Raw genomic sequence first — 12,269 nt, 5'->3', positions numbered from 1 at the left:
CATGACCTCTAGTGTGGTAACAGCCTCACTGCAGATGGGGATCTGTGAGACTCACTCAGTCTGAAGTGTCTCCACTTTCTATGGCGCAACTGGGTGAGACGCTTCAGGAGGGCCGTCACGTGAGTTTGCGAGGCAGAGGTCCTGGGTTCGAGGTATGAGCTGAATCAGGAGAAAGGTCCTGGCATAGGTCCTGGGTTCGAGGTATGAGCTGAATCAGGAGAAAGCGGTACTCGCTAAGCAGCCAGCCTGACGTCCTTCACCCCAGTGGAGGCTGCTGAAGGGAGGACGGCTCATAATAATGGCTGGAATGGATTTAATGGAATGGTATCAAACACAAACACATGGTTACCATGTGGTTGATACCACTCCATTGACTCCATTCCAGACATTATTATGAGCCGTCCTCCCTTCAGCAGCCACCACTGCCTTACACATAGACATAACATCCAACCTCTGTCAAGATCTTTGATATTAAAAAGGGCTTGATAGGCTACTATTGAATACTGCAGAATAAATATCATTAGCACAGTCTGCTTACATATGAGTTACTGAGTTCCATATACTCAGACATGCATGATCAATTACTTCAATTATATCGAGAGTGAATAACATGGTTTTACGAATGACAATATCATATCCCCATTGGAGATGGGTTTCATGAGCACTGATCTAAAAAGGCGACATGATCTGTGTGGGGTTTTAAAAAGCACTTACCCAGTCACTGATATCCATATGAACAAAATGTTCTCTCATTCCATGATTTTTAAATGTTAATTAGCCGGTGTGGAATTCAGCACACGTCTGTTTGACAGGGGTGATGTGAAATGTTTGACTTTTAGTGTGATGTTTAGGGATATTTATATACGTATTACCAATCATATGCTTAGGAATAGCGGTTGTCAATAGTGGGTAGGTTAAAGTTCACAGCAGGCATATGGAGAGGTGAGGTTTCTTGCAGTCTGAAATCTATTCATTTCAGAACAGGAAACAGCGCTGGCCCAGTTCAATATATTATTTCGCTGTGGATTGTGGGAGTTGAGGACACTGCCCAAGCTTGTTGTAGCCTACCGGGTGTTGACAGAAGACATATCGCTGTTCCCCTTTTCTGTAAGTAATTAACAATAACATTTACATCGGGTGCGCATCGTTGAGCCAGGTGCTTCTGATATGTCACATTTATCCTTCCTCAATCGTTCACGTTGCCATGTTTGTCTTTTATCTTGCAAGTAGGGCGAAATTGTAGGCTATTTAGAGCTATGAGGGCTAACTGGAAATATGACGTTACTATTTGCAACTCCGAAAACGCGCGACGTGAGTAAGCTAATGTCCTTCGGTTCGCCGTTATCATTTTAAACGCCGTTTATTGATTGAATGTCATTTTGTTAACATTCAATAGGCCTACCTGTGCACGAAATCAAATGAACCGTTTACACGCGGAAATCGTTCTCTTGACAGACCCCGCTAAAAAAAAATGACTCTTAAATCTCGGTCTTGTGCACCTGGATGGCTCTGACTTTCTGACAGATGTTGCTGTGTTCAATTCTCAGTCAATTGGAGTGCATTTACACGTCTCAATCTGGCCATGACATTTTTTATATTTTATTCTTCAGAAAGCAATGTCTTTCCCCCTTGTAGCAGCATGACATTAACTTGTTTTAGGCCTATTTTCACTATCAATGTATTTTAACGTATCAATCAATGTATACTTTTTATTGTATGGTTGTGTATAAGCGAGCTTGAGGTAGGCTACTTTATAGAAAGTAGGCCTGTTCTTAGCTACAGATTGTTACACCAGATAATGTGATTTAAGCAAATATTTTTTTTTACACCAGATAATGTGATTTAAGCAAAAAAAATTTTTTACACCAGATAATGTGATTTAAGCAAAGATTTGTGGTATCTATTACTTGGGATTTACAGGTTTGCCCATACATAACGTCGCCAGAGGATTGGCGGTACTATCTTCGTTCTCGATTCAGCCAAACATGTATCTTCTAAAATGTCTTCGTCCAGTTGCAGGTGGTGTGTTTTGAAGTTAAAAAATACTCCATTATTAAAATAACAAAAAAATATGCTCCATGAAGTAATCCAACGATGTGTACGCTGCCATGTAGTATATTTGAAATCTTCTCTCATTGATCAAGACAGGTGAGTGTCCTCATGACATACGGCACATTGAGGTGGAGTCACCTGTCTCAAGCAAATATACTACATGGCGGCGTACACATTGTTGGATTACTTCATGGAGCACGTTTCTTTTATTTATTTTAATAACAGAGCATTTTCTAACTTCGAACGCACCACCTGCAACTGGACACAGACATTTTAGAAGATACATGTTTAGCCAAATCGAGAACGACGATGGTATCGCCAATACCAGGTTAGTTGAAAAATCTCTGGCAACGTTTTGTATGGACAAACCTGTTACTCCCAGTAATGAATACTAAAAATATTTGGTTAAATCCCATTATCTGTTGTAACCATCTGTAGCTAGCCTGTGGTAGAGCACGGAGCTTGCAACGCCAGGGTTGTGGGTTCGATTCCCACGGGGGGGCCAGTATGAAACATTTATGCACTCACTAACTGTAAGTCGCTCTGGATAAGAGCGTCTGCTAAATGACTAAAACAATTGTACAAATGTAAAATGAATAATAGCCTAGTGCTGATGAATTGCCAACTTGGCATTACCTAGGTAGTTGTAATACACTTACAACTCTCACATCGTTCTTTAAAATAATATAATTTATATAATATAAATGTATCAATTACAAAAAGAGAAACATAATGTCTCAAGATTTTGAGGGTCTTGAGGAAATATGTTAATTAGGAAATTATGCATTTCCTCTGCAAACAGTGACCACATTTAAAAAAAATCATATTTATATTCTGATAGTATGACTTGATGTATTATATATTATAGAATAATACCCAATTTTCTAACACAGTATTGTATAGGCCTTGTTTGATTTGTGTTTGACAGTATACTTCTCACAACAACTCGATTGTGACGAACAAATATGACTCTTTCCTGTAAGCAGGGCCTCACACACTGGTAGCAAAACCATGTCCAGCCGAGGAGGAAAAAAGAAGACCACCAAGACGTCCAGGTCGACTAAGGCCGGAGTCATCTTCCCTGTGGGGCGAATGCTGCGTTACATCAAGAAGGGCCTGCCCAAGTACAGGGTCGGTGTGGGCGCCCCTGTCTACATGGCCGCTGTTCTGGAGTACCTCACTGGTGAGGAAGCAAAAAATATATATATATGATGACACTGGATGCGTTCCAAATTACCCATTTGTGCCCTGGACAGAAGTAGTGGACTATATTGGGGGGGTGGTAAAAGGGTGCCCGTTTGGGACATATCCACTGTCTCAGTACAATGCTTTACTTAGCTTTTGAATGTTTGTTTTTTTTGGTTGATGCCATGTTGTGAGACAATTGTTCTGGAATATCGCACTGGTGAGAGAGCAACAGTGCAATGTTGTACAGTAGTTAACTTTTAAATCGGTCAAACTGTTCACGTTTTGTGATGAGATATTTAGGCGAATAAAGTGTATTGCTCAACCATGTTGGGAGATTAACTGATCAGTGAGAGGAGATGTTAAAGCCCCATGCAGAAAACATCACTCTGTCTAATACATCACTGTGTGTTTTAATTTAATGAAAATAACTCCCGCTAGCTGGCTAGTACACGCTAGCTGGCTAGTACACGCTAGCTGGCTAGTACACGCTAGCTGGCTAGTACACGCTAGCTGGCTAGTACACGCTAGCTGGCTAGTACACGCTAGCTGGCTAGTACACGCTAGCTGGCTAGTACACGCTAGCTGGCTAGTACACGCTAGCTGGCTAGTACACGCTAGCAGCTGGCTAGTACACGCTAGCTAGTTATCTAGTTTCTAATTCTGAATGTAATTTCACCACCCGTGCTGTTGGTGGCGGTAATGGGCCATCCTCTCTGGCACCTGTCTCATCTCGTGTCTCACAGCTCTGTTGCGTGAGAAGGTATCTGCTGGAGCCAGTCTCTATTGGAAATTCCAGGATTCTGTTTCAAACAGCTCTTACACAAAAAAGGGCAATATCATTTTCACAACTTCATTGTTATTTTGACCTCATAGTGAGGAAATATCATAAAAAACACAGGAAAATCCTGTTTTTAACTGCGCTGCTCCTTAAAGATATCGATGGAGTCTTAATCCCTCCTGTGGACCTGCGTACCCAGTGCCCTTACTACTCCTCACTGTTCTTCCACTTCTGAAAGCAGCGTAATTCTGATTTATCTCCAATGTTGCTGGTCTTGGGCTTATTTGGCCTCTGGCCAGTGGATGCTTTTGAGTTACATTGTCAGACCTCTGCACCAGGTCAAATCTGTGTAATGCTAAAGGATCGATCTCTACCTTTTTTTATTGTGTTTTAGCTGAAATCCTGGAGCTGGCGGGCAATGCAGCCAGGGACAATAAGAAGGGGCGTGTCACACCACGACACATCCTTCTAGCCATCGCCAACGATGAGGAGCTCAACCAGGTGAGCTGTTATTCTGGTAACTTTCCAAAAATTCCCAGGTTTTCCAGAAATACTGGTTGGAAGATTCCTGGAATCCAGAGGGAATAAACAGGAAATCTGGGAATCTTCCAACCGGGATTTCTCGAAAACCTGGGGATTTTGGGAAAGTTACCGGCATTTTGCAACCTTAGCTTCAATACATGCCCCATCTTTGTAAGGTCATCCGCTGGTTATAGAGGGGTGCAATCCGAATGCAGACCACATGATTTCACCAACTGTCTCTCTGCAGCTGCTGAAAGGTGTGACCATCGCAGCGGGCGGAGTCTTACCTAACATCCACCCTGAGCTGCTGGCTAAGAAGAGGGGGTCAAAGGGCAAGCTGGAGGCTGTCATCACGCCTCCTCCCGCCATGAAGAAATCCAAGATGTCCGCCACCAAGAAATCAGCTGCCAAAAAGGCAGCAGCAGGGAAAAGGGCCAAAGCTAAGGTATACAATTATATAAGGGTTCAATTCCAACGTTCTGTACAGGGGTGAACGACTCCTGTTGTTGGAGTCGAAGGAGTCGACTCTCGCTCGACTCCCAAAACACGCTGAAACAGCTTTCGCACACGTACACACCGCTTAATTATTGCAGAGTCCGACTAGGAAGACTAATATTGCGTTCTAAAGGGGACTGGCATGAGCATGAAGCTTCACATTTTGCTCATCAACTTACCCTATAAAAGGCCTATGTTGTTTGAATGTAGAAGGTGATGTGTAGGAACTAGAATATTTCAGTGATATTTCTGCTGTGCGCCGCCTTGAAAGATCCCATGGGATGATGTGGCGCACTCTACGCTTATAAGCCTGTTCTATTGGACGGGACTAGTATTACTAGAGACGTTGGGTATGTAAATATACTGAACAAAAATATCATGCAACAATGTCAAAGATTTTACTGAGTTACAGTTTTTATAGAAGGAAATCAGTCAATTGAAATGAATTAATTAATTAGGCCCTAATCTATGGATTTCACATGACTGGGCAGGGGCACAGCAATTGGTGGGCCTGGGAGGGCATAGGCCCACCCACTGGGGAGCCAGGCCCACCCACTGGGGAGCCAGGCCCATGCACTGGGGTGCCAGGTCCAGCCAATCAGAATGAGTTTTTCCCCACAAAAGGGCTTTATTACAGACAGAAATAATCCTCAGCACCCTCCTCCTCAGACGATCCCGCAGGTGAAGAAGCCGGATGTGGAGGTCCTGGGCTGATGTGGTTACACGTGGCCTGCGGTTGTGATGTACTGCCAAATTCTCTAAAATGACTTTGGAGGCCCTTGGCTTATGGTAGAGAAATTAACATTAAAATCTCTGGCAACAGCTCTGTTGGACATTCCTGCAAATTGCACGCTCCCTCAACTTGAGACATCTGTGGCATTGTGTTGATTGACAAAACTGCACATTTTAGAGTGGCCTTTTATTGTCCCCAGCACAAGGTGTACCTGTGTAATGATCATGCTGTTTAATCAGCTTCTTGATATGCCACACCTGTCAGGTGGATGGATTATCTTGGCAAAGGAAAAATGCTCACTAACATGGATGTAAACTAAGTTGTGCACAACATTTGAGAGAAATAAGCTTTTTGTGGGGATGGAACATTCCGGGGATATTTTATTTCAGCTCATGAAACATGGGACCAACATTTTTATGTGTTGCGTTTTTATATTTTGGTTCAGTGTATTATCCAAGCACGTGCGTTATTCCAGAGGACGATTCACACAGGATTCGTTTTTCCAAACTGCCCCCTTGTAATTCTTATTTTTTTTCTATTTAATTGACTCTTTTGACGGAAGCCTGGAGGTTTTTATTCTAGGCGTGAAGATATTTCAACTTCCTGTCTAGACCATAATAGGCTTCACTGATAACTTGTGCTTGGCTGCCAAATGTATGTGGCCCCATAATATTTAAAAATGAGGAAGTGTCATTATTTTAACGATCCTTCCTAATAGAAATGCCACCCTGAAGAGTATTTGCACATGAGATGCTTTTATGGATGAGAAAGTGAACTTGCCATTTCCAAAAAGTTTAGCAGGATGCCCTGCTTTGCGATCTACTGGCTAGGACATCAACAGCCAGGGTTTCATTAAATAAGCTATAAGCACACTAGGCCTACTTTCTATTGCACGTTTAGGCCTAATTGAACTGACGCAGTTGGCGACTTCAATTCTCTGGCACTACGTAAAATAGCTTAGCCATACTCTTTTGATAGCCTAATCTATTCTTTAATATACTTTTGGTGAATTTACTAGGCATCGCAAGACAAGACTACCGGTGTATGGCTAGCTAGCTACCGTTGTCGCCCCCCTGCCCCTTCTGTGGGGTTTATCGGCTGCTGGCATCTAACGTTATTGTACATTAATGCCACCTACTGTACTGGAGCCATGGCCGCTGGAACGTGGGCGCCTGACTTTGTCTGAAACGTTTTTTGGGGTACCGTTGTTTGAAGCGCTGTCACCATGATTTATTTTTTTATTAACTTGTCTCTGCATCATACATATTTGATGCAAAGAGGGTAGAAATTGCTTATTTGGTGGAAATTATTTACCATGCAGACCGACCCGGCGCCAGGATAAAGTGACTAGGGGAGCAGTTGAAATCATTGAGGGGGCACAATTTATTTAATTTTTTTTTTGGGGGGGGGGGGGGGGGGGTTCTTGCATTGAAATTATATTGAATTTTGCTTATATCACGCTATACCACAATTAAACAAAGTTCATATGCCGAGACTCCGAGACCATTGAGTACTTTTGAAGTGACAGTTTGGTGCGAAATCTGTAGCCCATCTCCGCTGCGCTGTATCACACTAAAGCAAGGACTATTTGGAAATAGGCTACAAGATAGATAGGGTAATTCACCTATTACAAACAGCCTATGTGAATGCAGAGACAGCTGTCTTACCAAAATAATACAAACTAAATGCTGAAAGTAGTAGACTAGTTATTTGTGCAAAACAAAAATACTAAAAAGCAGTTTGGCTTAGAATACCGACACAACTGCAAATGTGAACAGAACAAAAGTGGTCGGCCTGTAAATAAAATATCAGATCATAAAGGCATGACGCAATCTATAGTTAGGATAGTTACATTAACAGTAAACAAATGCAGTAAACAAAAGGTCATTTAGTTCAGCAACACGTTGCGACCACTACACTTCTGTGAATCAAATTCGACCCACGTAATCAATTAGGCAATGCCGGCCTACCATAAAAACGTTTCCAATATGTACAGTTCAATCCATTTACAACCACGAGAAGCAATATAGGCTAGCAAGAGAACCTACATTCTATTACTATAGTTATCTATCTCTATGATGAAACATACCGATATGTAGCTTCACCCAGGGGTGTCATTTGGGTTCTTGCATTGGAATCATATTGAATTTTGCTTATATCACGCTATACCACAGTAAACCTAAAACGTTCAAATGCCGAGACCAGTGAGTGCTTTAGAACAAGAAGTGACAGGTTGCCGCGAAATCTCTGTTGCGCTCAACCAGCACCGTGGACAGTGCCCTACACACTAAGCAAGGCTGTTTTGGAAATGAAAACATAGGCTGACTAAAGAACTCATTTTGCCGTTCCATACCCTAGGGTTTTGCTGAAAATGACTCCACCAAGATTTGGATAAAAACTAAACGGCTAGATTTGTTTCTTACCTTTTCAAAAGAGTTGCAGCTGCCTTGATGCTCCGTGGAACATCCCTGAGTAATCAATAATTTAATGCTCCCAGAAATCTTCTTGTAAGATGCCCGTTGGATTAGTTGAGCGTTCCTTGGGTGTAGCATGCTTCGTCTGGGCCGACCTGAAAACGTTTGTCAAAGTGGGAAATGAGTTCTTGCCAGCTGCCTATCAACACGTGTTTACAGCTCAGTTCCCATAGCACTTCGAACTTGTTTTCCTTTCCACAGTGCAGTGCATTTCAAATGTCCTTGCTTGATGATGCCTAGAGAATCCTTTGGGTTCTACCAATAGCATGCTTCCAGTTAGAATAGCTGCCTTGGGTGAAGGCCTTGTCTGCATTAGCATTGGACCTAATACAGAACTTTCGACATTGGAACCAAAATACATCTGCAGTAACCAAGTATTCCATCCACTCTCTTCCTACGAACCAGTTGCTATTAAATATATCTGTACCTGGGACAAAGACTTTTGTTTTTTCCTGGGGCAAAAGTTCAGGATATCACTAGGGCTGTGGCGGTCACGAAATTCTGTCAGCCGGTGATTGTCAAGCAAATAACTGTCGATCTCACGGTACTTTAACGTTAATTAACATATACACATTTAGCATCTCCTGGCTTCCACACATAGCCTACAAGCCACTGATGCAGACCTTTTGGAACATCTACATTTAAAAAAGTCTAATAAATCCATGTAATATAGCTTACACATTCACAATAAATCCATTATTTATTTCAGACAGGTCTAAAGAAGCATGATATGAAGAAAATGTGGTCTATTTCAGAAGAACAGAATAGCATACTCTGAGTTGTCCTTATGTTAGGCCCTGATCTGGCTATGCCAAATGGCTGTGGGCTGCACTAGTTCATTTAGCAGACAAGATTTGCTTAGAATTCCATGGCATTATTTTATAGTATTTTATAGTATGAAGAATACAATTGACCAAAGCTGAATAAAATAGAAAGGATATTTGCGGGAGTGCGCACATGCGGCTATTCAGTGTAACTTTAGTTATTCTACAAACGTTGGACTATATGTTTTAGATTTTTAATACATTGTAAGGCTGCATGGATGCGACTGATGATGATTAGAAAAAAGTTGCTTGAAAGGCATGAGCTGTGCTTAGTTTTTTTGCGCAGGCTGTACAGTCGTGGTCAAATGTTTTGAGAATGACACAAATACAAATTTTCACAAAGTCTGCTGCCTCAGTTTTGGTGATGGAAATTTGCATATACTCCAGAATGTCATGAAGAGTGATCAAATGAATTGCAATTAATTGCAAAGTCCCTCTTTGCCATGAAAATGAACTTAATCCCCCAAAAACATTTTCCACTGCATTTCAGCCCTGCCACAAAAGGACCAGCTGCCATCATGTCAGTGATTCTCTCTTTAACACAGGTGAGAGTGTTGATGAGGACAAGGCTGGAGATCACTCTATCATGCTGATTGAGTTCGAATAACAGACAGGAAGCTTTAAAAGGAGGGTGGTGCTTGAAATCATTGTTCTTCCTCTGTTAACCATGGTTACCTGCAAGGAAACACGTGCCGTCATCATTGCTTTGCACAAAAAGAGCTTCACAGGCAAGGATATTGCTGCTAGTGAGATTGTACCTAAATCAACCATTTATCGGATCATCAAGAACTTCGAGAGGTTCAATTGTTGTGAAGAAGGCGTCAGGGTGCCCAAGAAAGTCCAGCAAGCGCCAGGACCGTCTCCTAAATTTGATTCAGCTGTGGGATCGGGGCACCACCAGTGCAGAGCTTGCTCAGGAATGGCAGCAGGCAGGTGTGAGTGCATCTGCACGCACAGTGAGGCGAAGACTTTTGGAGGATGGCCTGGTGTCAAGAAGGGCAGCAAAGAAGCCACTTCTCTCCAGGAAAAACATTAGGGACAGACTGATATTCTGCAAAAGGTACAGGGATTGGACTGCTGAGGACTGGGGTAAAGTCATTTTCTCTGATGAATCCCCTTTCAGATTGTTTGGGGCATCTGGAAAACACCTTGTCCGGAGAAGACAAGGTGAGCACTACCATCAGTCCTGTGTCATGCCAACAGTAAAGCATCCTGAGACCATTCATGTGTGGGGTTGCTTCTCAGCCAAGGGAGTGGGCTCACTCACAATTTTGCCTTAAGAACACAGCCATGAATAAAGAATGGTACCAACACATCCTCCGAGAGCAACTTCTCCCAACAGTTTGGTGACGACCAATGCCTTTTCCAGCATGATGGAGCACCTTGCCATAAGACAAAAGTGATAACTAAGTGGCTCGGGGAACAAAACATTGACATTCTGGGTCCATGGCCAGGAAACTCCCCAGACCTTAATCCCATTGAGAACTTGTGGTCGATCCTCGAGGCGGGTGGACAAACAAACAACCCACAAATTATGACAAACTGTCCACAATTACTTTTCATCAGCCAACAAGATGAGTAGGCCTAACGAACAGCAAAAGCACTAGCCTATGTCAATCTACTATCCCCCATAGTACAAAAGTCAACCTATTCTGTGCGAGAAATAAATATTCCAAACATAGTCTCGGACAGTTGTGGGATGCGATAGATCCCAAATTAATACAACCACTAGCATCAAACTTTTTTTACGCAATGTGGCTGACGCAACAGATCAGAACGTTTTAGCTTAAATAGCCTAATAGTTTATCAACATTTTATTTTAAGAAGTTATTTGGCCACTTTAGTTGGGATACAAACTATGGGCTAGGCTACATGAGGTGTGCGACTACTATGATTAGAAAACGTCACTAAAAAAAGGCATTGTTTCTTATGCTGGGCATCATTCACAAGTGATAATATATAATTCACAAGTGATAGGCTAATATTGTCACCATCAGACTATTATTGATTTAATCTTGTCTTTACATATACTAAATAATATGTGTGAAATTTGTTTTGATTTAGAATGGACCATTATCATGCACCTGTCTTGAAACAGGGTCAGCGGGAAAAAATACATGTCATGTATGCACTTAAATAGCGAATGGAGGAAGCTTTTCCCCGTGGTTTATTTTCATGCCAGCCAGGTAGGCTATACTCCTGTTGTAAATATAAGCAATGTGCTTAATATTAGGAAAGTTGAGAAATAATGTAGTAGGCCTAGCCTATAGAAAGCTGATCCTCCTCTTTTTAGTAGAGGCCATCACTCTGTTTTCTCGCTTAATTGCATAGCCTATTTGAAATGTTGCGCAACATGAGCTCATGGGCTCTTTTGCATTGATGTCAGAGTGATTTAGAGGGACAATAGAGTGCTGAGTACCAGGCAGTTAGCAAGTTAGGTAGGCTACTAATGACCATCAGCAGCATCAGAGCTTGGAGAAGCCTAATTACCGTGAGTAAACGGTCACGTGGAATTTGACTGCCTTCATGACTCGTGACCGCCGGTGTGGCGGTAACACGGTCACCGCAACAGCCTTAGATGTCACCAGGTTGCTTCCCGTGGCTGTGAGTCAGTCACCGGGGGCTGATACTGTCATGGTTCATATTGGGTCGAATGACATTATGAAGGGCAGCTCAGAACAGCTGAAGATGGATTTTAAAGAACTGATTGGGACCAACAGATGCCCCATAATATCTGTCCCTCTGCCCTCCCTAAATCGTGGCATTGAACGATTCAGCAGACTTTTAGCCCTCCATAACTTGCTACGAGACTATTGCAGCTCTGTGGGTGTAACATTTATTGACAATTTTGATACCTTCTGGAAACAAAGCTTGTATTATAAGGAAGATTGGATCCACCCAAATCATTTTGGTTCCTGGATCCTTTCACAGCATTATAAGGCTGCGTTGAGACAATTACTTATCAATGACCCAAGCCCAGCTCATTTAATCCCTACCATTGTGTCGCTGAGTTGTCATAATGCTTCAGCAAATGTACATTATCCTAGGGGTGTTGGAAGACACAATGTAAGTAACCTAATTTATGTCCCTCTTACTGCCCGGAATGCCTCTGCTTATCCTACAGCTATTGTATGCAGTAATCATGTGTCTATGAACCAGAGTAATGCTATTTGCACTGAGCTGGTGTGCCCTAGTAGGAAGTC

General features: G+C 42.4%; 1 protein-coding gene across 4 annotated transcripts in view; it reads left to right on the top strand.

The window, feature by feature from the left end:
- Nucleotides 1-1,028: 1,028 nt before the first annotated feature.
- macroh2a1 (macroH2A.1 histone) overlaps nt 1,029-12,269 on the top strand; it is a 44,301-nt gene continuing 33,060 nt past the window's right edge. For 2 of the 4 annotated variants that reach the window (XM_084178692.1, XM_084178693.1), the window contains exons 1-4: nt 1,039-1,107; nt 3,039-3,235; nt 4,413-4,519; nt 4,788-4,985. In XM_084178692.1, the coding sequence (XP_084034818.1) occupies nt 3,064-3,235; nt 4,413-4,519; nt 4,788-4,985 (477 nt within the window). In that variant the 5' untranslated portion in view covers nt 1,039-1,107; nt 3,039-3,063. Of the gene's footprint in view, nt 1,108-3,035; nt 3,236-4,412; nt 4,520-4,787; nt 4,986-12,269 lie in introns of all 4 variants that reach the window. The other 2 variants (XM_084178690.1, XM_084178691.1) reach the window with 2 other exon arrangements.

The sequence above is a fragment of the Coregonus lavaretus genome (genome assembly GCF_964263955.1).
Source record: "Coregonus lavaretus genome assembly, chromosome: 15".
Taxonomy (NCBI): Eukaryota; Metazoa; Chordata; class Actinopteri; order Salmoniformes; family Salmonidae; genus Coregonus; species Coregonus lavaretus.
This window is presented reverse-complemented; position numbering and strand designations above follow the sequence as displayed.